The sequence below is a fragment of the Anas platyrhynchos genome, chromosome 5 (assembly GCF_047663525.1).
Source record: "Anas platyrhynchos isolate ZD024472 breed Pekin duck chromosome 5, IASCAAS_PekinDuck_T2T, whole genome shotgun sequence".
Taxonomy (NCBI): domain Eukaryota; kingdom Metazoa; phylum Chordata; class Aves; order Anseriformes; family Anatidae; genus Anas; species Anas platyrhynchos.
Window position 1 is genome coordinate 57815373 of NC_092591.1, and position 25164 is coordinate 57840536.

The 25164-nt window shown below is 44.4% G+C and overlaps 1 protein-coding gene and 1 long non-coding RNA gene across 6 annotated transcripts in view; one reads left to right on the forward strand and one right to left on the reverse strand.

The window, feature by feature from the left end:
• Positions 1–23280, reverse strand: part of MPPED2 (metallophosphoesterase domain containing 2) — a 100404-nt gene extending 77124 nt beyond the window's left edge. The window contains exons 1-2 of one of the 5 annotated variants that reach the window (XM_072039192.1): positions 23258–23280; positions 17845–18088 (exon numbers count right to left, since the gene is read on the reverse strand). In XM_072039192.1, the coding sequence (XP_071895293.1) occupies positions 17845–17972 (128 nt within the window). In that variant the 5' untranslated portion in view covers positions 17973–18088; positions 23258–23280. Of the gene's footprint in view, positions 1–17844; positions 18089–21075; positions 21374–21466; positions 21613–21665; positions 21822–22354; positions 22606–23257 lie in introns of those variants that run through there. The other 4 variants (XM_027458234.3, XM_027458236.3, XM_027458235.3 and 1 more) reach the window with 4 other exon arrangements.
• LOC119717061 (uncharacterized) lies at positions 22652–24255 on the forward strand. The gene is made up of 2 exons (XR_005266033.2): positions 22652–22968; positions 23508–24255. It is a non-coding gene; the product is annotated as an uncharacterized lncRNA (long non-coding RNA).
• Positions 24256–25164: the final 909 nt, after the last annotated feature.

A 25164-nucleotide genomic window follows, 5' to 3' on the forward strand; every position in this document is an offset into this window, starting at 1 on the left:
ATCTTTTTTATATGTGTTTTGATAATAAGTTTTTCAGAAGAGCTCCAGCTGCTTCAAAATTCACAATAAAACTGCAAAAGCTGTCAAAAACAAAATACATAAATATATGGAGTATTATCAGGGTGCAATCATTGTCAGCTATACTAATGGGCATTTTTTTTTGTTGTTTTAAACAACCAAACCCATTTCTGCTTTGACCAAGAACATTTGCAGAATTGTACCCACTTCCCCATCCACAGTAATTTCTCTGCGCTTGCAAAATGGAGCACCAGATCTCTTCCCTGTCACTATGGAGCAGGAGGAGATACCTTCTAGGCACAGAATATGACAAAATCCCATGACGGCTTTGCAAGGCTATGAAGAATTGAAGAAAAAAATACATCAACAAAAACATTTGTGCAAGTTTTCAGGGAAAAAAAAATATCATTGCTAAACATTTTGGAGGAAGGAACGAACTAAAGTTTCCCAGCATCGTTGACAGCCTTATAACTGGGGATTTTTTTTAAGTGAGAAAATAGGCTAATTCAGGAAGCTGCTCACGGAGACAAAAAGAACAAGGTGTTAAAACCTGCGAACAGCTGTATTTTAACCATTTCTTCTTCTACATCTGGATCCATTTCTTTTTTTAGTTTTCTCTACGTTTCTGCGCTTTGGCATTGTCACTGAAGTTTCCAGTTGGACAGCACGAAGGGCTTGTGCTTGTGCTTACTGAAGTCAATGAAGCCAAAGTTCACAGTGACCGTAATGGTACAGGAATGTGAGCTAAGAGAAACTATTTTGTTCACATCGGTACTTTAGCAGTCATCTATATTAAACAAAATTAGCAGTTAAGATTCTCAGTTCTTTGACTGAAGTGACTAATTTCCTGCAACCTTTCTCCTCCTTCCCCCCCCTCCAACCTTTTTGGCAATCAAGACCAGACTTACAGCCTGATTCATAACAAGCACTGCCCTTAAGGGCAAAATTGGCAAGACACTTCAGTCTGTTCCAGAAACGCCTTCTGCAATTGATTATGCGATCTAGTTCTACTCCACCGGTGTGTTGTGACCTACAAAATCCCCAGCTCCTTCATCTTCTGCTGGCTGTAAAGGCTTGAGACAAACTCCATCCTTAATGGGCACGACTGGCTCCTTCTAGAATTCAGAGCCTTAAACACGGCTCTGTCTGAAGGCCCACAGACAGGAACCACGCGGTAACACATTCAGAGGCTTTCCTGTAAAAACGCCTTTTATACTGGAAGCCATCTCTTCTAGTTGCTTCCCCCCTCGTTGGTATTTCCGACAGTAACAGGGATCACAAGTTTTTGGTGTCAAACGTTAGATTTTTTTTTTTTTATAATGATCGTTTTGACTGATGCAGAGAACATCACAGCAGTGGCACACTGTGCCACAACACCCTTCCTTACAGGCCACTCTCTCTGCGTGCACACAAAACATGCCCCACTAAGTCACTACATAAAACAGAAGGAAGCATCTACCAAGAGGACCCACTGGCTCTTGGATTTTCCCTGGTGGCTCCCAGCCCACGATTTTCTCTTCACGTTTGTCCCACCAGACCCTGATGCACGGAAGATGACAACTTGTGCCAGGAAACCTATAAAGATCATCGCCTTCACCACCCGTTCCTCGGTCGGATCTTGGAAAGACCACTATTTACAGGTTAACAGATTAAGACACGCAAGCTCAGATCTTGTCCCTGCTTAAAAGTCAGATAGTTGTCAGCAATAAGGGAAAAAAGGGCTTTCTTTCTGTCCCACTAATCCAGAATCTATACCGCAAGCCTACAGAAGGTTGGCCATTCACTTCCTTTCTATTGCTCCCCATTTCCATAGAAGGTTTTCAGTCAAATCTCTTCCCAACACCCACTGTCCTGAGCACGTGAAGGCTCCACGGGTAGGCATGACAGCCCAGAAGGCAGCTCAGACCCACAGCCCTAGACGGGCCCAGCTGATCCCATACCCACCTTGCACTTGCAGTGGCACGGGCACAGCCGTGGACTAGCCCTGGAAGTTCTCCATCACCTCTATCCCCATCACCTCCATCAGCCAGCTCAGCTCACCGGGCTGCCAGAAGAGCCCAAACTCAAGTAAAGCAACGAGAGCATTTGGGCACAGCAGGCACGAAGGCTGTGGGCTGGTCCCAGCAGCAGCAGCTCCGTGTTGGACTGACGCAGCCATTTTCTGAAGCGCTAATCAAGTGTTTTTTTTCTCCTCTTGAGGCTCAAATAAGAAGCTCCCTGGTCTAATGAGAATTTTCCCTACTTCCAGACGCTGTTTAATCTTGTAGTGCATGTTCAAATCCTAGACAGCTCATTTTGTCAGAGACAGCATTAGGCCTGGATGGGAAACAGACTTCCTAAACGGACAAATTAATAGCAAACAAACAAAATGAATGGAAAAAGAAAAGCAATTAACTTAAATATATATTGAGATAACGAGCCCTGACCAGTTTCTTTATTGTGCTGTATTTTGCAACCTTCTTCACACATCACTTCTCCCCCCCATCTTCTCAGCTCTAACCACCTATGCTCTTCTGTTACTCTCTTTTTATCCATTTTGTTTATCCTCCTTGAACTAAATTGCATCCCTGTACCTCATGTACTTATTTGAGCTTCAAAAGCAGCAAGTGGACATCCTGTATATGAAATATAGTTGTGCTCAGCTCAACTTTACAGTCTTTCCTTTTTGTTGTTGTTTTCCTACAACCACTTCATTTTTTTTTCCAGGGGGACACACTGCCAGGGATGCCCCATTAACTGACAACTCCATGAGAAGAACATTTCAATCAACCATTACAACTAAGAGTCAGACCCCTAAAATCCCACAGCCAGATGCTGTTTCATGCCCTGCCAGTAACCCTACAGCACGGTTATCACTGCCACTTCTTATCTTATCGTCGTTTCCAACATTGTCTGCTGTGGTCAGACAGAGTCAGACCTAAACAATGATGTTAAATGCAGACTTCCTCCCACGGCAGTCTTGAACTTCTAATGAAACTGATCACTCCTTCACGAGATAACAAACCACGTCGGATTTCACAGGCTTCGAAAACAAAGTCGAAAGAAGGTCAAAAGGAAGCAAGCTCACAGCAAATTACAAAGGCATTACTGCATGTAAACATCCTTTCCAGGCCACAGGTAAGCATCACCTAACATATATGTGTGTGCATATACGCACACACATGTGGAAACAAATATACGGTGTGGGATTTTGTTGTTGTTTGTTTTACTTTTCTTCATTTGTTAATAACAAAAAGAAAGGAGGGTCAAATTTTCCTCTCTCACACCGCACTAGAAAGTGATGTCAGTTAGAGAAAATTATGTTTGCAATATTTTTATAACAGTCTAAGATCTGGTAAATAAATTTATAAAAAAAAAAAAAAGCCTTTTTACCAGCATAATCTGTGTCCTGAATTAGATGGCTTTGTTAACATGATTAATGGTAGAACTACACTAGCAAACTTCACTAAAATAGATCTGGTTTCTGTCCAGACTAACTGCCCTGTACGCCAGGGGAGCCACAGGTAGGAGCTCTGTATGAGGATTAAAGGTTTTCACGGAGACGAGATCACCCTGTGCATGGCTCCGTGGTACAAAAACCATTTGTCACCCACTCAATCCTGCTGATTTAGCTTTAAGGGGAACGATGCTGGCTGCCTGCAGCTCGCCCCGGGGGACCTCCGCAGTGGGACATGCCCAGGGTGGCCACCCCACAGCTCCAGTCGGGGCATTTCCCCTCAGTCCTCGTGGTGCTGCTCGTGCCATCACTGCTTCCCACCCACCTCCACAGGTGTGCTGGAGCCCTTCGGGATGTAGAAACCACCTCAGATTACTCTTGTAGCCTTGAACAACGGTGGGAAATTCTTCACCTGCCATATTTGGGAATTACAGAGAAGCCTCATTTTAGCTTGGCCATTCACCCACACACCGAACTCCAGGACACCCAACACAAGGCACCCAGCCCCTCCCGCTGCCTCGGTTCCCATGTGTTCCCCTCCCTGCAGGGATGATTCCCAGCTCCTGGTCATGCCACACGTAGGGCAGCGATGGGCGAGAGCAGAACAGCACCGCAGGTGGAGCAGAGGCGCTCCCGTTGGCAGTACCTCCACCGCAGAACAACAGGGGGGCAAAAAAGCCCTCATAAAACCATGGCTTCACACATCCACCACCGGTATGAATCCAGCAAGCACCAGCTTGGCCCAGCTCACGTGCCAGGACATTATTGGGACTTTATTCTGAGCAGCTTAACACAGCCCCAGCTGCACCCTGCAGGCAGCAGAGCAGCTCTGTGGTGCCGCAGCGCTGAGCGGAGCAGGCTGCTGGCTGCAGGACATGCTGGAGCTGCTAGGTGGGGAAAGAAGAGATGAGCAAATGCTTCACCAGCTTGGCTGCACCATGCAGCTAGTGGCATGTGGCGGGAGGGAGGATTTTGCCCTTTTTATCAATGCAGCTCGGGTTAAAAATATATTCCACAACATCTGAATGTTTCTGCAAAGATAACGAAGACTTCAACTCAAATTTCAGTCCAATGAAACCAGCCTCAATACTTCCGTGCAGAGGTCCCACTTCACAGTTTCAAAATACTTCCCCAGCGATCACAACAAAGTAGCCTTTTGAATGCATACAAGGGGGTAAGTAGCTTAGTGAACACATTACGTTAATGAATTCCACCCTATTTATTTTTTTATTTTCATAAATATTTAGGTCAAGTGCTGCAGAGCAGCATCATGGAAAGCTTCTTCATTCACTCCCGGAGTCAGGAGCAGCCACTTTCCTACTGAGTGCACGGAGGAAATGAGGAAGCAAGTAAAGCTGTCAATACAGAGTTGTCTGTGTGCCATCCCCTTGTAAAAATACAAGCACTGGAGAACCTTAGAAGTCCTTTCCAGGCGTTGTGTCACTACTAACAGCTAACATAACAGGAGATTTTAAGTCAAATAGTATATTAGCCAAAATAACACCAATAAATAGCAAAATTCCAAGGCTTACCATGAAAATGAAAAACACTAATGGCACACAGTGCAGCTTGTTCATACCATGTGCAGTCTAGAATCATGCATAATGTAACAGTGCAACTGCTAACAGCAGGCTCACAGAAGATAATTTACACTTGTTTTTATGGACATGAGGAACCGATCTTTGAAGTTGTCCCTAATGAGATTCTGCTTGGCCCTAACAGCATCCTGAGAGAATGTGCTGCATTTCTCCCCTGCATCCGGTGCATATTTATAACGCGGAATACACTGGGCTGAATTGCACATGTGGGCTGGGGTCTCCCCATCACATCCCAAAATGATGCTCACAGGGAGGGAAACACCTGCTAATACGTCTCACTTCAGCCTCAAGTCTTTTGGTGATTACCCACGCCACTTTTGCTAATTATCAGAAGATACATGGGGATTAATGAGTAAGGTTTTTATTTGCTTTGCACGGTTGAACTCCTAACTTGGTTAAGCTGCCAGGTAGGTCACTGTGAGATCACAGCTGCATCACACATCACAGAAGACATCCCAGAAAGAGTCATAAGGCTCTTTGGAGAAAACAGAAGTGTAGCTGCATAATGAATCAGAAAACTTTGTTTCACAAACACAGGCAGCAGCATGAGGAGTACAAATAGAAAACATCTTTTGGTGTGTCACATGTAGCCGCTGCTTTAATACTACACCCACCTGGTTTTGAAGGTCCTTTCACTTAGGAGATCTGCAACCCACTGAAGCAACATCATTAAAATCTCAGCTTCCAACTGAGTGCAGTAGCCACAATGCCTTCTACACCCAGGAGGTACTGTGGTATGACTGCAGCAAAGTGGCAAGGGGTAAAATGCTTAACGTCTACAATGCGAGGGAACAAGAGCAGGCCGGAATCCTGATGTGCCCAAACAGATGCAGTCACATCTGTAGTCACATGTGTGTAGCAAAACCCTTCTACATTAGTGGACCAAAAATGGCAGCAGAGGTGAGATCAGCATTTAAAAACACTTGTTTAAGTCCTGCCCAATGCAACTTCTGTGGTGGAGTATTCCAAGCACTGACACTACCAAGAGGCATTTCCTGCTCCGAGCCATGTTTCGCAGCAAGTTAAACAAGGACAGCCTCAGTTTCCCTCTCTCTTCCACACTTCTCTCAGATACAGCTGCCCATACAGCACGGTTCTGGACCATCACTGTTTCACATCAAGGTATTCGAGTAAACTAGAGCTGCCCTTCATTTTGATTAATATACTGACGTATGAACTCATGCAGTTCAGGAAACTTCTTCATGCTCCATTCATCTGCTCCTGTCTTCAGGAGGGTGCCAAATTCTGACAGCTGTAGCCAACATATAACATACTTAATTATGCCATCGGTAGCAAGTCACTCTTTTGACACCTAGTTCTCTGCCTTTTTCTGCTTGGCAAACACAGGAGAACATCCATACATTCCTTGAAAGTAGTGGTCAACACTGACCCCGCACTACAAATACGCAGCATACAGCTTAAGATGAGGTGCCTCACGGGATAGGTATAGCAGGACACCTGATTTTTCATTTAGAGCTTTTTGTCTCATCTGACCCAAGACAAGAGAAACGTTACAACTCAACAGCTGTTTGCTGCCTTAAAAAAACAAAACCCACAAAGGACTCCGTTTTAGTTCATATAAAGACGTTCACATAACACAAACCAGCACTGTAATGGATGTTCTCTGAAGAAGCTCTCGTTTGAACGGGCACAGACACTAATCTCCCTCTCCGTTCCACGGCGAGTCCCTACAGGTGAGAGGCGAACGAGAGTCATTTGCGGGGAACTTATGAGGGAAGCTTCAACAGCAACGACAATAGCTCTGTGTGCATACATGGAGAAAGGATTTGTTCTCAGTGTACTGACACTTCTCACAAGCGCATGAAGCCCAGCAGAAGAAAAAATGTAAAGAATAAAGAAAAAAAAGGAGCGTCTTTAAAGCCATCAGGGTCTGGGCACAGTACTGAAAGGTTCAGGTGACCTTGCCTCAGTACGGTAACGTACAGCCTCTCGGTCAGTATGGCGAGATTCCCTTGTGAACAACTACAAGGCATAAGACTAGAAGCTCAAAATCTAAAAAAGCTTTTGTTAGGAAAATAATAAAACACACAAAACTGATGCTGTAGCAATAACGTGTCATACATTACTTCTATGTTTCACGCTAGGGCAAGATTGCCTTTAAACGCATACGCAGACAGTAAAATCACAGCAAATGAGATACAGCTGCAAGGTGTGCTAAGAACTATACTTTAGGCCAACTTCTTATCTTTGGTTAGTCCCGAGTATTTGAGATCAGCTATCTGTTTCTCGTCTTCCATTTATTCTGCTTCCTGCTTACCACCACTGCATTAGTCACCTCCAGTACATTTGTCTTGCATTTTATTGGACAAGTGTCTGGACCCTAAAGAAATTGCATTGCCTCTTTATAACTGGATATCCGAAAAATCACCATTTCTTGTACCAAATCTCATCCAGACCTCAATTTCATTTGAATCAGAAAAACTTCTACCAGCTTCCTCACTCAGTGTTTCAGTTTACCCCTTTTAACTCTACGCTGAATAAAACGAGTCATAAAAAGTCTTTCCCGTTCTGTAGAGTGATGGCTTAAAATCCCTCTAAGAGAAATACTCACTGAAAATGATGACTCGTGCGTATCACAGCATTAAATGATGCTATGAACAGACCGCCAAGAAAGCCAGGTGATCCAAAGTTAATTTTCAACTTAATATTCCTCTTGCCAATCTAGCCTGAATGCAAGGATTCCTTTCTGGAAAAGATGCCCTGAATTAATGATAACTGAAATGAACAAGCCTGAAAACAAAATGAAATCCTCCTAACAGACCATTTAATTTCCTTGAAACCGATATCAGGATTTCCTTTCTCCTCTGGCTCAGAGAAAACCAAGACTTACATCCACTTTAAAAATACCCTCTTTTCTTGAAGGCATAGAATTTAAGCTAATAGACAACTAACAACAAATGATGAAAACTCTAAGAGCTAAAGGTCTTCATTTTGTTGCCAAGCTGATGTATCAGGTTCTGAGACAAACAGTACGTGTGATCCTTCCATTAACATAGTGGCACTCACAAAGCTGCAATGCAAAGCAGCCTAGCAAAACACCACGTCAAAGGTCACAGTGAAAAAAGCAAAACAAAAAAACAGCATGCGTACCACCCCTAGAGGATTATCATCATCATTTTAATTCTCGCAGGGTGCCTGAAACTTGTATTGCAATACTTCATCTGTGTAGCCTCATTATACTGCAACATTTCTAGCAGAAAAACCATCCAAGAACTTTGTACAAACAATTAAAATGCCGTCTAAAAGATCCAAGAATGCAGTATCAGCCGTAATTCTCCCTCAGTAACCCAAAGAGCATGTCCTAAGTGGGAACATTTTTACTTTCAAGGTATAGAATAATAACAACAGAACCAAATTTGTTGTTCCTATAAACAAGCCTTCCTTTCAAAGCTGTGAGCATTGCTTAAAAGGATGATGGAAAAATCACATTGATGTCAAGAGAAATATAATAAAAAATGAAAAAAATACATAAACAACTTCCGAGTAATTGCAGAGATTATACCTGAGTTCTTTATAAAATGTTTGTAATTTTGTGTTTATTTAGTTTTAATTTTTTCTTTCCACCAGTAGGGAAAAGTGAATGCCTGGCTGACTTACAATTTACAAAACAAACAAATCATAAAGACAACATTTCCTCTCTCTTCAATATATTTTAATTATCACAATCTTATACCTACACACCATTAACAACCAGAGGAATGTAATCCTTGAAGAACCATAGCTTAAAATTGAGGGCGCCACTTAGCCTGGCAGCTAAGAAACTGGTACTGTCCCTCTGGAAGCAGTAAGGGTGTCACTGAGCCCTGCATTTAAAAAGTATAGGACTGGGCTCCACTTTACTTAACAAGCTGGACCGCACAAAATTACAATTCTGACCAATTCTCATTTTCCCAAAAATTACTTCACCGTTCAAAGGAGAGAAAGAGAACCCTTTGGTAATTCTAACCAAAAGTGAACATGCTTACAGAAACAAAGAAACCTAGAGTAATTAAAAAGTAATGACTTCTTCCTTTGTGCTCCCTATATAAAATCAGCATGAGGGAAGATAAACTGGACCAGCACCTTTTCCTCCCCATAAAATGATACAATAGCTAAACATTTAGGAGTAATGTGCTGACCCTGATGCTCCCAGTCACTACACTCAATTCCTTATACCAGAGAAATTGTAAACGTGGTAAATAGCAAGTTTCCTGGCTTACAGATCCATCAGATAAAGTCCCGCTTTCATACTCCTTTCTCCTTCCCTCCCCCATCCTCTCTCCATCTGCTGCCCTCCTGGGAAGGGAGTGCTACACTTAATGGCTGTCTGCTTTTAAGTCTAATGTGCTGGATAGGAGTTAATGCCCAGTACAGTAAGTGGGGACTCCGCTATGAGCAAGCCTCGAGTCCTGGTTTTTCTTGCCAACATCTCCTGGAATCTTTGCAGCCCTACATCAAGCAGCATGCAAGGAAGAAGGGCCCTTGTTACATGAAGTCCTCGATTTGTGACACAAATAAATCTTACAAGATACCGTAGCACAATCGTTTACATAATCTTTTGGTAAAAAACAGGAGAGTTGTGATTTTCTTACCTGTCTCTCCCCTCAATATAATGTGTATGTAGAAAACATGCCCGCTATAAGAACAGGGGCATTTTCCTGCCCATGGGGAGTACGCACCTAGCGAGCTACCTATCTGCTGATAGCCTGAACTACGGGACAAGAAATGGGCTGGATCCCTCTGAGCTATGAAGAGGGTGACCAGATTCTGGGATTAGGGGTTGACTTGGTCTTCAGCCATCCTCTCTACCATTTATTTCCTCCTTGGCCCCCAGCAGCAAGCTTCAGCAGCAGCATACAACACCAATGCTCATCCACCAGCGTTTATGTTTTGGCCAACCTTCATGCTGCACAGCATGCGGGACACAGAGAGCTGATGTGCTGGGAAGAACCTCCGGGTGCATGGAGGATAAAACCAAGCTTTGTGGTCAACCTTTCTAGAGAGAAGTAAAAGGTACAATTCGAGGTACCCAGCATTCACTGTTCAGAATCCAGGCTTGCAGTTTTCTGCTCTTACCACTTGGTACCGCTCCTGGCATGTCACCAGCACCATGCACGTTACTGGGTACAAGATTATCTATCATACACTGACTTCTTGTTTGAAAGAGACGTCAAAATAAAAATCATTAAATGAAGTCTAGTCACATTTATTACATGATAGAAGTGTTTTGACTGCAGTGTTTTATACACATACACATTTTAGCCCCAGCCTCCTCACTCTATAATTAAAAACAACCAAACTCAGTATCACAAAAACTTGCCCTCTGCAATAAACAAGACCTAAAAATTGCAATCCTAACAGCCCATATTAAAACTGAGAGTAAACAGGCATGACCTGAATCTTCAAATCCCATTAGAAAAAAAAAAAAAAAAAAAGCTCTTTGTATCTTCTGAAATACCTTCTATGAAACACATGAAGGTACATATGCAGGCAAAATTATCTCCTTCTATTTGGCACTGCTCTGCACATACACATCACAGAAGAAGATCAGAAAGCCAGTAGGAGGCCTTCTGCAAGCAGAAGCAGTCACGATGAAGTTCATGAAACTACAACCGTAGATGCCAAGCACAGTTCAAACCACTGGGAACAACAAGCCAATGCTTCCAGGACCAAAGCTGACAACTCACTGGAATCATTTCTAGGGACCTGGAAAAACCTGGTGTGAAATAAAAGGGAATGATTTTTCCATACCAGACTGACATTCAGCTCTTTCAGCTAGCACTCACTGCTTGTGACAACACAGGTAACCCCTACACCAAACTTTATTATTTCTTCAAATCCACAGCTCACTGTAAGAGATGCATCTTTCAAAGAAATCTCCCTGCCTCTCTGAATTTCAGCTGTGCTGAAGTGCATCCACTGTCTCACGTTATGCTGAGACATTTTACAGAGTTCTAAACCAAAACTCATCAAATGCTCTGTTTCTGAAGGAAACATGCTGACCCCTGACTCCTTTGTTCCCAAATTTTTGTACACATACCCATGCTTGGCAATTGACTCTACTCCTAGAGCCACTTACAGCAGCTCGAGATCAGAAATGGAAACTCCAAGGTATCTGTGCAACATTCAGTACAAAGTCCATGTTCACCACCGTTATCTGAAATAGTCCCATATCAAACATAAGCAAATAAGCTGCGTATAGTCACTTAACATCTAACATAAACCTCTAAATCTGCACTGTTTGCAGGGCTTTCCTTTTGTTTATTTGTCTAGCCAGATAGTCAAACAAGGATTTGTAAAATAAACTAACAAGATGTGTCACAGGTAGGTGCGGCACTTTCCCTGGGCTTCCAACACCTGTCACTGGGAACACGGCAGGGCTGGCCTTGTTCTGCCACTAGGTGAAAACCATGAGGCCAAAACAAAGATGGGCCTGAAAAGTTTGTGAAGTCTTGACTCCCTGACTGGAAAGAAATCTATGCTCTCGAGGTTGTTTCACCAACCAGGTCACACCCTCACCTTCCAGGTGTTAATCTACAGCCCGCTGCCTTCATTTCCCTACTGCCCTACATTTTTAAATGAAGTTGACACGCTGCCCGTGACAGTACAACGTTGTGATCATGAGGTGTTTAATCACAACGTTGTCAACCTACCTCACAGTGCTCCCTCGGTGAGCAGTTCCCCTCAGGCACAGGATCACGGGGTACCACTGCTGCAAAAAGCATTCTTGGTCAGATCGCACCACAAACCCCCTGGAAGATAAGGACTAATTGTGTGCTGTGAATAACCATGAAGCCCGGAGTCCACTGTCACTCAGTATGACTGAACACTGGAGCAACGACATGGGAAAGACCGTAATGTAGAATCAGACCATATAATGAAAATTTCCATTTGTGGTGCTCAGCTAATGAAACGAGGACTTACTAATGTAACAGACTTGTTACCAAAGGCTTCTTTGCACAATTAATACAGCATGAAAGCATGCTAACGTACGTGTGCATAAAAAACACACCACTTTCTTTCTCCCTCTCAGGGTTTACCACAGGGGCTAGACTGACCCTACAATGTGCTGTCCTGGGAACATGATTTTGTCAATGAGGAAGTCAAAGGAATGTCCGATCGCAATCCTGGACGACTGCGGTAGGTGTGGAGACCAGCACGGGCAGTCAGAGGTTTTATCACCCATTTAAACCAGATCTCACCTCCATCTTAGGACAACCTAAGTCAGGAATATAGTAACTGATAGAGAGCTGGTGACAAAACATTATTTTAAACCTGTCCTACATTTATTAAAATAATATTGGCACTTTGAGAGCACCAGTCTTCCAGGGATGTCAAAATATTTTTAAAGGTAGGTCGGTATGGGTCCTTTCTACAGCAACAAAAAGAAAGGTCAGAAACTTGATCAATTCTTCAAGAGAGATTAGCATGATATGACTGCACTGTATAAACACTGTATAAGGGGGCTAAATTTGAGCTTTAATTACAAAACTGCATGCCATACGTCACCTCTGCACAATGCTCACTTTCAGCATGCTCCACTCAAGCATCCCAAAAGGCTTTACATGTAATTAAAGTGTACACCCATGAAAATAAGTTTTTCATTTTGCATCTGAAATTTAAATTGAGAATGTATCTTATGCTCTGATTTTGCAAAATACGTCATTTAAAATCATTAAGATCAATAGAAATCTTCCATTATTTAAACCCACAGAGACACAGACACATGCACACGCTCCAGCGAAACATTTTCTTAATGACAATTAAAATTAGCATCTTTGCAACTCAGCTTCCATTGTTCTAGAAAATGCAATCAGTAAATGGTCCTCTTCTTGAGTGGGGACTATTTATTTTGGGACAGCTGTAAGGATTCTCACCTACAGCTGTCCTCCCCTCTTTTCTGCTGGAATCCCCACTGGCGCAGGGAGAGCTCAGCTGCTTCAGAGGCAGCTGCTGAATGGCTGCTGCTGTCTGCTTGGTGGGCTAAGAAAAACAGGTTTGTTTTACTTAATGCACCACATTGTGAACGGCTGCTTTTCAGCATCCACCGAGGGACCAGAGAGGGATGGGAGACTCAAACTGCACCAAGGTAAGCTAATGGTGAGCCAAAGGCCGCATAAAAATCACTGTGAAACAGAAGTAAGGCTCAAGTTTTAACAACACTTGTTCAATGTACTCCTGTTTCCAGTATCAGAGCTTAAATATCATTTGTTTGGGGCAGTAAAAGTTTTTTCAACTTTTTTGGAAAAGCAGTGAAAAGCAACTACAGTGCTCAGAAGCTACATATGCTTTTGTAAGAAATATTATTTTACTGAGAGCAACAGTCAGCACCAAAGCTGTGATTCCCTCATCACCTCAATATCACCTGAAATAACGAGCCCAGCCACACAAGGTAATAGATAGATAGCTTAGACTGAGTATTTGTATTTTCTCAACCAATATTATTACATGTACAGACTCCGCTATTCTATAAACATCAAACAAGTCCATATACTACTAGTGTCAGTCTTTCCCCACCCCCCCAAATATCACACACCTTTTATGAATGAAAAGTTAATAACGTAACCAACAGAACGCACACATTTTCTGCTAATCTCACTGGGAGTTTATAAAACCCATTAAATGCAGGACGGTTTCCCCAAGAGAAAAAAATCTGCAAGATCCTATCTGTCAAGGTCAGTAGTCTAGTAAGATCTTGGAGTTTTAACTGTTTAAGGCTTTGCCACAGTTGAAAGTTTTTTCTTCTGTGACTATACAGCCACACTTTTATATTACTACCATTATTATATCTCACGTTTACATACATTCACACATTTATGTACTTTATTCAAATATATATAAAGTTCTACCAACATAAAATGCTATGTTTATACTCTATTTTAAAATAAGAATATTCACGTAGGGAATTGCTCTAGTACAGAAAAGGCAATAAAATTATATAGTTACAGATTGTTCAACGCATCTCCGCGCGTGAATAAACTCATTTCGAAGACTTCCTCTTGCACTGAAACCTCTTTCTTTCTTACTCCCCTAGCACTGAACTTAAACGGTCCCGGAGTACTAATGTATACTCAGAGAATCCTAAAAACAAGCCACTAAGCCATTCTGGTGAAGTCTGAGGAAAGCTAATGAACTTAATTACAAGTCTTCTAAATGGATCGGCCTGCAGCAGCTTGGGCTACAGCGAGCTCACCTTCACAGCACGCATAGCAGCAGCAGCAGAGCCCGTCAAAAGAGGCGTTTCCTACCACAAATCCAAGATGTTTATTTCACTCTCCCCTTTTTTCCCTGAAAGTGATTAGATGTTGTACCCAACAGGAAGGTTCTTCCCTATGATTTGAACTTAAGTAAACTATTTTCAATTCAGGTTTGTTCCATTTTCTTCTCAGCTCCTTTCCACTGGCCTGGGGGAGGAGGAAAAGGTAAGATGGGAAGGTTCTGCAAAACCAAGCACACTGATTTCTGCTAAATTAAAATGGTTTAAAGATCAACTGTGGTGATTACTGGAAAGTTGTAGAGTCTCATTCTGAAGCCCTCTGAGTCGGTCGTGCTGCAGAACAGAGGGCAGCACCACACCGAAGGAGCAAGAGGCATTTTCCTAACAAAAAATGGGGGAGTACAAAGACATCCTGAAGAATACTAACCATTAAGAAGCCAAGAAAGGTGCATTATCGTTGTTATTATTTAACACCTGCCCTTTAAAACAGGGAACTAAGGTAGTGCAGTTAATTAAAACTAAGTGAAAATATTCAAATGCAAACATTTAATAACATCTTCAGACAATTAGGGAAACCTGTGGGTGGGGGCATCACCTCAAGACGTTCAAAAACTTAAGATGGTATCTCTTTAGCCAAAATAAACTTACAGTAAAAATTGTCTTCACAGCACCTGCTCAAACATTAATTAGTACAGAAATAAAATAGAAAGGCTGGACAAAATGATATAAAATTTGTACTACAGCAGAGTCCAAGGAACTCACAAAACTACTGTCTGCCAGGCTAAGCACAGGGAGCTTTAATACACTGATATTTACCTGATGGCACGCTTAAAAGGATTCACAGAGAAACGCTAGTGTAAAAATACATATAAAGACAGCAAAAAGACAACCATATCCCTGTTGATTAAACTACATGACACTATCATGTGAAAGGCACTAAATGAAAGCAGAAGAAAGGATACGCCTCAGGGAACAGGAAGTCTAATTCCAGGATTTCTTTAAACATCAGTTTTATACTGGTGATATTCCAAGACTTTTAATTTACTTCATGTGAGATAAGAATCTGGCCCAATGAGTACTAGAGACAGAAATGACTCAATATATGCCAAGAATCCAGTTCCTGCCTTTGCATGTGAAGATGCATATGCATTAAAAAAAAGACTTTTTAATAAATTAATTCCTTTAGGAAATAACGATGTCCTTAAACTGCATCCAGCCACTCATTTATGGTTTGCAACAGGGCCTTGCAGCAACAGATCGCCCCACTATTTACATACATGTCATAACACTCAGTTTCTATGTTGTTTCACTCATTTCTCAATACCCCGAGATTTTAAAATTATTTTTTCACTGGAAGAAGAACTCCTCAAACTTCTTCTTAAAAAAAATAAATAAATAAATATGCATGCATTACCTTCGGATAGCAAAATAGAAAACAATCCTGGCAACTGCAGCAATGTGGCACTAGCAAAGGTACAACATGATAAAAAAATAGATCATGGTTTCTTTGTCAATATTGCTTTTACTAATTTTCTGTTCAGTGTTTCTTATTTGGTATCTTCTCTCAGAAATATGCACTATGCTTCTTCCATTATAAAACACTGGGAGCAACTAAGGACCCTGTCCCCCCTCTGAACGTACAACATGCTCTAAATTTTCCCACTCAGAAATAACTCTGTTCTTACCATCACACAAACCCCTACCCTTAGTCATATCTTCATTTCTTGCTTTCGTCTGCCCGTAACTCTAGACCCTCAATATGATCCTATCATCTTTTTCCTCAAGAGGTTTTCCAAAACCCATAACTTGCTGTCCAGACCTACACCCCAACTCATCTCCTGTACTGCAACATTTTCTTTAATCTAACTCTTTCAGACTAATCTTCTTTCATTCTTTTAAGTTCTCATTTCTCTTTTCTCTTAAAAGAAAGAGAGGTCTCCCTCTCTTAGGGAGACCAAAAGATCATATGCCACACCCTTGAAACCAAACTAAGGAATTTAAGAAGGAATTTAAGAATGCTGCAGTATTTCAGTTACTCTTTTTTAAATACTGTCACTATGTTGTACTTTAGAGCTTCGGCATTTGTCAAGTGTACAACTTCTCTAAACAAGTAAAACATTTTTGAAAATGTCTGTCAAATCAATACCATTTAAGACATACACAAGTTATTAGAGAGGGAGTTGTATAGTTATTTGTGCACTTTTGAACCAAAGCGCAAATAATTCTTAAAATGCTGAACACCACACTTAGTTGGTCCTAAAACCAGCTCCCACTGAAGTCAGTTGTCAATAAGGAGGGGTTCTTTAAAACTGCTTTCTAAATCTCTATTGTTTGCTCTGAATTCATTCTCTCCACAGAATTTGTGCTTAACGTCAGTCAGAAGTGCAGTCTGGAGTGCAAAACTTGCAATAGAAATTTGCTGACAAAAGATCTGAACAGTGAATAAGAAATGGAAATATTCCTAAAGGCAGAGTTACAGCATCTCGGCAGCAATAAATCAAATTAATTAATGAAGAAACTTTCAGTCACATGCACAACAGAGCCTCCAGCATCCTTCCTCGGGAAAATTCCTTTACGGAAGATTGTAACCACATGAAATCCTATTAGAAGGTGCTGAACTCCTACATTGTGACTCTTCCGGTAGGCTTCTACATAACAAAAATGCAATGAAGTACCCTACAACTTTTTTCACTCTTATTATGCAAAATCCTTATCAAATTCAATAGTGTGACATCACTCAAAATCCTGACTAACAATGGCACACAGGAGGTCAAGAGATGTCCTCTTTGTTTTAGTTTCAAGTGCTTTTCACTCTATTAATGTTAAAAGAAAAAGAACCTTAACAGAAATAACTGATAAAGATCAAACCTACGAAACAATGGGAAGGAAATTCAGACTTAAAGCCGGTGCTTAGCTTAACAGGAACCATTGTGCCTAGGTGCGGGCAGCAGAGCGATCTTGCCAGTCACACAATGCCCAAGAATAACAAGGTGAGGTAAGGCGGCCCGGAGCTCGCCACTTCCCATGCTTGTGGTGGTTTCAGTTCAGGCCGTGCCCGTTATTTTACCGCAGTATTTGTATTTCTTGGGAGCAATTGTTCAGCAGGCTCCCACTCCTTTGTGCCCCGGGTTGCGTGGAGCGCAGCATGCGGCACACGTTCCCCTCACAACCAGGAGGACAAAGGGCTCAGTGATCAGGGGGACAATTAGTCCCAATTAGGCCTATTTCGCAGCTGAGTGTAAGGGGCGGGGGAAGGGAGCTTAAATTTTCAAGCCATGGGTCCCTCAGGCAAGTTACAGTGCGATCAGCAAAGTGCCAAGTTCCAGAAAACGTACAGTGCCTCGCCGAACCTCGCCGAGGTACGCTTCTGGAAGTCGGGGCACAGCTTTCCTCCAGGAGCTGATGGAGCAGTACTTCTCCCGCACGCTATGTGGAAAGCCGATAGCCATTTTGCCTATGAGCTAACGTGACTAACCAATTTTTCTAGTTTTCAGCCCACTCCTTCAGCAGCAGTTCTCCATTTAAGCACGCACACACACACACACACACGCAGAGGCAATGTTAGTAATACTTACATATGCACATGTGGAGGCTGGAACCTGCTCTGATTAATGTTGTAGTGTGTAAACGCCTGCGTTGGGTTGGAGCTGTACTCATCCACCGTTATGGTAACTTTGCCTTGTGAAGGAATTCCATGAGCCATCCTTCCTCCTTATGGACATGAGCAATTCACAGCTTCCCAAGGCCAAGAGCGGGGCAGGGCATTGTGTTCCCGGCAGCTCCCGAATCCCAGCAGCTCCTCATCAACGCCGCAGACCTCTGTGAGGAGAGAACAGTGCATAGTGCTAAAACCTTGAAGGAGACATAAGCAGGCACAGCCATTACTCTGTCCTCTCCCCATTTCCAGAGTTTTTTTTTCTTTATTTTTATGTACACATCACCCAACACTATGCATTACTATTCACTACTGTATTCACCACTTCATCGTTTAACTCCGTCACTATTATGTAGATTAAAAAAAAAAAATACTTAAAATAAGGCTTTATTTACTAGAAATCTATCTGTGTGGAAAGCCCCAGTTAAGTACTCCATATTTACTATCCTTTATTTTAAGTAACATCTTGTGCTAATTGCAACCATGAAAATTAACAAGTGGACCTAGTTTCCTGAAGGACAAATGGCTTTCCGCAAATGCACATACTTGTTTTCAAGGCCCTGTTTTAGCTTTACAAAATGAGTTACATCTGACGGACTTTGGGGAAGCCGACTTAAGGCAGAAAAATCTACAGTTTCACAGCAAAAGGTGCATTCAAATACCTTTGCATCGATGTATTTATCTGGCTGCAGCAAGGCTAACATCTAGGCAACACCAACAGAATGACCATGTTACAGTCCACTAGCAATGAAACCGGTTTGGATTCATCATCAGACAGAAATCATTTGTCCGGTAAATTTCAGAGCAATTTCACGCACAACTATTTCTGCATAGGATGAAAGAAAGGTTTTTGCCTCTATAGGCATCCTGATCTTTCACTTCTTCCAGGTGCTCTTAAATATACTTTTGCACTACGGCTGGAAGCCTTCTATAATAAAAGGATAAGCTGAAGAGCCAGCAACTTCCCAAATCTGATCTCTGACGAGTTCCCCACACACAATTTGAGTCTCAATTTCTTGAATCGATAAACTAAGGTTACCTCAGCTGCCTGCCTTCGGAAGGACTTTGTGAAAATTGATCTGCTTGTATTTGAAGAATACTTTCAAGATGAGCAACTCTTTAAAAGCATTGCTCATGAGGTAGACCCTCAGCTGCTGCTGCACGCTACCATCGCTGCCACGACTTCAGTGAAATTATCACACCCCGTATCACTTGGTCTGCTCTTGAGTTGCTTCACACAATAGCAACATTTTTATATCTAGCGCGTACTTTATAAAACTAAGCCAGCACTTGCTGGAAAGACAAAGAGATAAGAAAAAGAGGATGATTTGATCCCTGGGCATCAAACTAAGCAATGTTTTTCCAGTGTGATATTCCTGGACTTCTCTTAGCTCCCAGACCGAAATGTGTTTGCCATGTGTAGCATTAAACATTTGGAATCTTTGATTTGTATTCAAAATATATTTTTAATACAAAGACTAATTTCCAGTTTGGCATGAAGTACAATAAAAATGCCCTGCAAATGGCAGATGGCCTGCTATAGGCCATTTATTTTATTATTTTACAACCTCAGGCCTACGTAGGCTTCCATATGTTAGCTGGGTTAAGACATTCGGCAACCTTCATTCCAGTAATTGGGTTCTATTCCTCATCTTCTTTATTATTTTTTTTTTTTAACGCAAGATGAAACTCAGCCATGAAGTTCCCATTTAAAAACCGAGCCATTGCTGAGCCAGTCCATCTCAGTAACTAAGGTTGTGGTCTGGCCTTTGCACTAACCCACTCTCCTAAAACCAAGCACAATAGTTTCAGGGGGAAAAAAATCAGCAAGGTGAGCTTTATTAAACTAAATCTCGGCTGTGTTTTAAGATATCTGCAACAACTGCTTCCGAATCATAATGTGGTGGTTACCATACCAGGTTTGCAGCTGTTTCCTTAATTTCCCTTACAATTATATTTCAGTGTTATTTTGCATAACAGTAAAACACAACACCTGCTTCAAATTGCAGTCCTGTTCCAAGCACTGTAATTCTTTTGAGATACAAACTACGAGGAGTGTGCAACACAGAACAGCATAATTGCCCTGCACTGAAAAGTAAATACAAATGAAAACATCTTCCTGTTGGAGAAATGACTGTCATTAACAAGAATGCTCGCCATCAAAGCTCCCAGGAAAAAAAACTAAGTTTTTCTTTTACGCAGCAAGAACTTCAGCGTTTGCATAAATTAAGTGGTATGAAAATTACGCATCCATGTTATATTTCTGCAATTAAAAGCTACTATATAGAATAACACGTTAAAGCAACAACAAAAATATGCCTGGACTTTCAGAGAAGCTGTATCACACTATTTTCAGTAATCTAGCGTAAGAAAGGTCAGAGCATTAAGTTTTACATTATAGTTCACTCATTGGGAAAAAAGAAATCCAATTTGTTTGTAAGAGTGAATCATACATAAAGACAATAAGCGTTTGTAGAAGGTTTATAACCTTTGTGTTACAGAAAGAAATTACCACAACCGGCATAAAACAAATGATAAGAGGATATTCGAATAGCTCTATTAAATACTTTAAAGTTGACTTTTGTACGATTTTAAGCATATAAGCTACAGTTGCTTCCCACTATGCCAGTCTTTAATCTTGAGAATAAACCTCCCTACTTGAATCAAGACAAAGCCAAGCAAAGCATCTTTTTAAAATGAAATTCAACAACAAACGCTGGACTGGAAAAAAAAGTAGATGACTTCTGTGTCCATTCTCTAAATTCCCTGTAGTGCACTATTTCGTACTGCAGCCCACCTAGCAGAAGTGCCTAATTAATACCTTCTTTAATGAGCTCTCTGAAGAAAATATCAAAAAGGACCTGAACGTTTCTCAACTTTACAACTAAACATATTTTAGGCCCAGGGTTTTAAAAACAAACAAACAAAAAAGGCTACTTTGCATCGCTACCATTCTTTCTCCAAAGGCAATCACTCTTCGACGATTACATGCAAGAGACGAGTAGCAGAGAATAGAAGTTGCATTATTTCTCACATCTGTCAAGCGAAACAATTTTACACACTTGCTATGCTAACGCTGGATTACGAAGAACCGGCCTGAAACCCCAGATAAACAATCGCAGCACGCTGCGGCTCCCCTCGTACAGCTTACCCTGGCTGAAACAATCATTTTCCAGCGTGGGTTTGGACTGACAGCGAGATGCGCTATTGTATAAATCCGCTGGCTTTTCGAGGTGCAAACTGCTGCAAGCCTATTTTCCCATAAAAGGGCCGGCACAAACTTAGGGGCAGCTCATTTCACAGCGGGCTAGCGGGACCGAAAGGCAATGATATCTGCCCCGCTCGGAGCGGAGGGCTGCATCTCGGGGCCAAATACCCGCGCAGGCTCTGCGCACAGCCATGGACGCGCACACTGCGAGCACCGCACCCCCCTCGGCTGCCAGATCGATGCCTCCCCGGCCCCCCCGGCTGCCGGCACAGCCGCGGCTCCAGCCCCAGCCCCAGCCCCAGCCCCAGCCCCAGCCCCAGCCCCCCCTCGTTACCGCTCGCCCCGGCGGCGCTCCCGCGGCTCCCCGGCCGGCCCCGCGCCGCACTTAGCGCCCAACTCCGGGCTCCAGCCCGGCCGCCCGGGCACGGCAGCGGGGGCCGCGCCTTCTCTCCCCTTCTCCTCCCCCCTCCCCAGCCCGGGGGGCCGGCCCCGCTTCGCCCCCCGCCCTCCGCCGGGCCCCGGCCGCTCCCCACCTCCGGCCGCCGCTTGGGGCTCCCGGGGCCGCCCCGGCCGCGGCCCCGCGGGGCTCCGGGCTCGCCCCCCGCTGATTGATGGCTGCGGGCGGCCAATGGCTCCGGCGCGGCCCCGTCCCGGCGTGTGCCGCAGCCCCCGCCCCGCGCCCCCAGCCCGGCTCTGCCCTGCCCTGCCCTGCCCCCGCCTCGCCATCCCCGCGGCTCCGCTCCGCGCCGGCTCCTGCGAGCAAAGTTTGCAGCGCAGCCCCGCTGTGTGTGTGTGTGTGTGTGTGTGTGTGTGTGTGTGTGTGTGTGCCTCCCCCCCCTCCGTACGGCGGGGCTGCACCGCCTGGGGAGGGGGACGGGGACACCGGGGGGGGGCCGGCTCGGCTCGGCTCGGCCTGGCCTCCCCTCCCCTCCGTGCCCCCGGCCCCGCCGCCAGGCCGCTGCCCGCCCCGGTTGCGGAGGGCAGCGGGGGCACGGCCCGGGCAGGGCAGGGCAGGGCAGGGCCGGGCAGGGCCGGTTGAGCGCCGCCGCGCACCCCCGGCTCGCCCCGACCCGACCCGACCCGGCTCGGGGGCGGTCACGCCGGGCTCGCCCCGGTCATTGTGTGCAGGAGGCTGCAGCCGCCCCCCCGCAGCCGCCGGTGGCACGGCCCCGCCGCTTTGTAACCCGCCGCTTTGTGCCTCCGAGCCCCCCCACACACTCACCTTTTCCCTGCGGGCCGGGGCCGCCTCAGCGCGGGCGGCGGGGCCGCTCCATGGGGCGGCGGGGGCAGAGCCGGGGGCAGAGCCCTTGGCGCTGCCCGAGGCCGGGGCTGAGGCCGGGAGCGGGGCCGGGCGCGGTGCAGTGAGCGGGGCTGCCACTGGGGTCAGGGAGCAGGCACCAGGAAACACGGCGGCCACGGAGCGCCACTCGCACGCACACCACACACACACACACACACACGGCACGGCTCCTCCCGCCGCCTTGCACTTCACCCCCCCGGGCAGGGAGGGAGGGAGGGAGGAATCGCTGCTGCATTTCATTGCCCAAGTGCGGCACAGCCTCCCCCCGCCCAGCCCGGCCGCACAGGCCGCCCCGAGCAGCGGCCGGGCCGGGGGCAGGGCGCGGAGCCGCAGCCCCGGGGCTCGACCCCAGCCCCAAGCCCGGCTGAGGGGGGCCGGGGGGCGATGTAGGGGTGAGGGGGGGCGGCCCCACAGCCCCCCCGAGGGGCTCCGGGCGGGCAGCGCCTCCCCGCAGCCGGCTCCTGCGGTGGCTGAGCCAACCTCGGCCGCCGGGAGGGAAAAAGCAGCGCACAGCAGCGATGCCCTTTGGGATGAGGGTAAGCAGGGGGTTTCTGCTGTTGTTTTTTTGTTTCCTTTTTTTTTCCTTTCAAAATCCACGTTTTGTGTCAAGAGCCGCAACAGGGACAAAGTGAAGAAGTGGAGAGGAGCCGCGTTGGGGTTCCCACTTCCCAGAAACAAATGGGAAGGGAGACTTCCCCATAGCTAGAGTGCAAGGAAAAAACAGCCAAAAGGAGCTGACAGGAAAAAAATGAAAGCTCCTAGCAGGCTGCTCAAAGCACGCTGTGCCCTACGTATTCTAAATAAATAATTTTGACTCTGACCAACCTTTGGATATGCATGGCAACTCGGCAGGTTTTCCTTTGTTGCTGAAAACAATGAGAAGGGTCCAGGGTATTGTCAGACAGAAACCCACTAGGATGGATGGTCCCCTCTAGAAGCACAGCAAACTACAAAAAATCAGCCTGGAAAAAAAAAAATACATTGCATGGGTTTTTTGTTTTTTTGTTTTTTGTTTTTTTTTCCAATTTGACATCAGATTTTTCTGATCTTCTATTGCCATTTTCCCTTTTAATAGAAGTAAACACTGTGAACCAGCAAAGGAAAATTCCTCCTCTCCTGTTTCAGACAAAACGGCCCACAGTTACTCGTCCTCCTCACCAAACTGAAGCAATGTTTTCAGGGAATCTTTGCCTGGCATGGAGGCTGCGGCCATAGTTTCACAAATATATTTAACTGCCTGCCCCTGACGCTGCTGGAAAATAAGCCATCCAGCGCTCAGCCACCTTCTGTCCCTGCATGAGCCCTTGTGCAAGGACAAGGAACCCCACCTGGGATGGAGATCAGCGCTAGGGAAACGCAGCCCATTTCCTCACCGGTCCGTCTCCGCAACCCCTTCACCTCACGCTTGTGCTGCGACGAGGCAGGGGGCAGGATGAGCAACTGAGGACACAAAGGGGACGGGATAGCTTCATTGGTGCCACTGCCTGCTTCAATATAAAAATATGGGGAGTGAGGGTGAGCGGGTTCTGTACAGAACCAGCTGTACCCCTTCTCCGCAGCTGCAGCAGCAGGACTTCTCCTGTGTTTGCCTTCCTGCCGCATCCAGAGCCCTCAGCACTACAAATGTGAGCTTCTGGCACAGAAGGAAGAATGAGGAGGAAGTATGGGTAAGGTGACTGAAAGCTCAAAGACCTCCTCTCTGATAGCTTGTACAGTCAGAGACAGCTCAGACACATTACCCCAGCGTCTCGGTGTCCTCATACTGAAATAAGCATTTACCTAATTTACTAGTCCTTACATAAAATAAAGTGTATGGCTTCAAAGTTAGCCTCACTTGGCTTTTGCCACCATGAATCAAGTGTGGGTCCTGATTCTAAGATCACATCTTTTTCACGATCCTGCACGTTCAGCTGTAACACAGTCACTGGGAGCACTGTTTCTAATAAGCGACTCCACAAACTCAGAAACATTTTCTGACAAGAGCACATAACGAAATTCTTCCTTTTAACAAACTGCTTGTTTTCAGTTTCCCCAAGAACACTGTGTGTTCCAAACTACCCACTTTTAGAAGTGCATTGTCCGTGGAGTTGCTACAAGAGGGAAAAATTGTTTCCTTAAATTGATTACAGGCTTTTCTGAGGAAAAGAGTTCTATTTTGCTGCCTTTCCTTTCTAGTTCAAAAGAGCAGCCTCAAAATGCAAGTATGTAAGTAGAGAAAAAGAAAATGTCTTTATTGTGGCTGGAACATGGACTTACTAATAAATACACACTTGACAAGAGGATCTCAAAGAAATTTGGAAAATTAAAAAGTAAAGAAGCTGTTTATTGTGTCACAGGACTGATTTTTCTAGTTGGGTGAAACTCAAAATAGTGAACAAGCAGCTTTTGTTTACGTTAATACTTCTTATTCATAACGTTTCAAGTGTGTATTATACATGAAACTGCAGTCACGTTCAGTTTGTTCTGGATTTTGTTCTTTTACTTTTACAAATCCAAGGCAAGTATCATCAAATGCACAAATGCAGCTGATGCATGTTAAAAATTATGAAATACTACAGTGTCATGAAAAGCATACAGATTCTCCAAAACCTATCCTGCAATCTCTGATAGTACTTTCATAGGTATTATCATCTCCAGTTTCTGCCAAGCACAAGAAAAAAACTATAAACTTTTGAGATACACACACAGCAGTTCAGAGTGAACAGTTCAGCCTGTCTCACTTTGATTTTCAC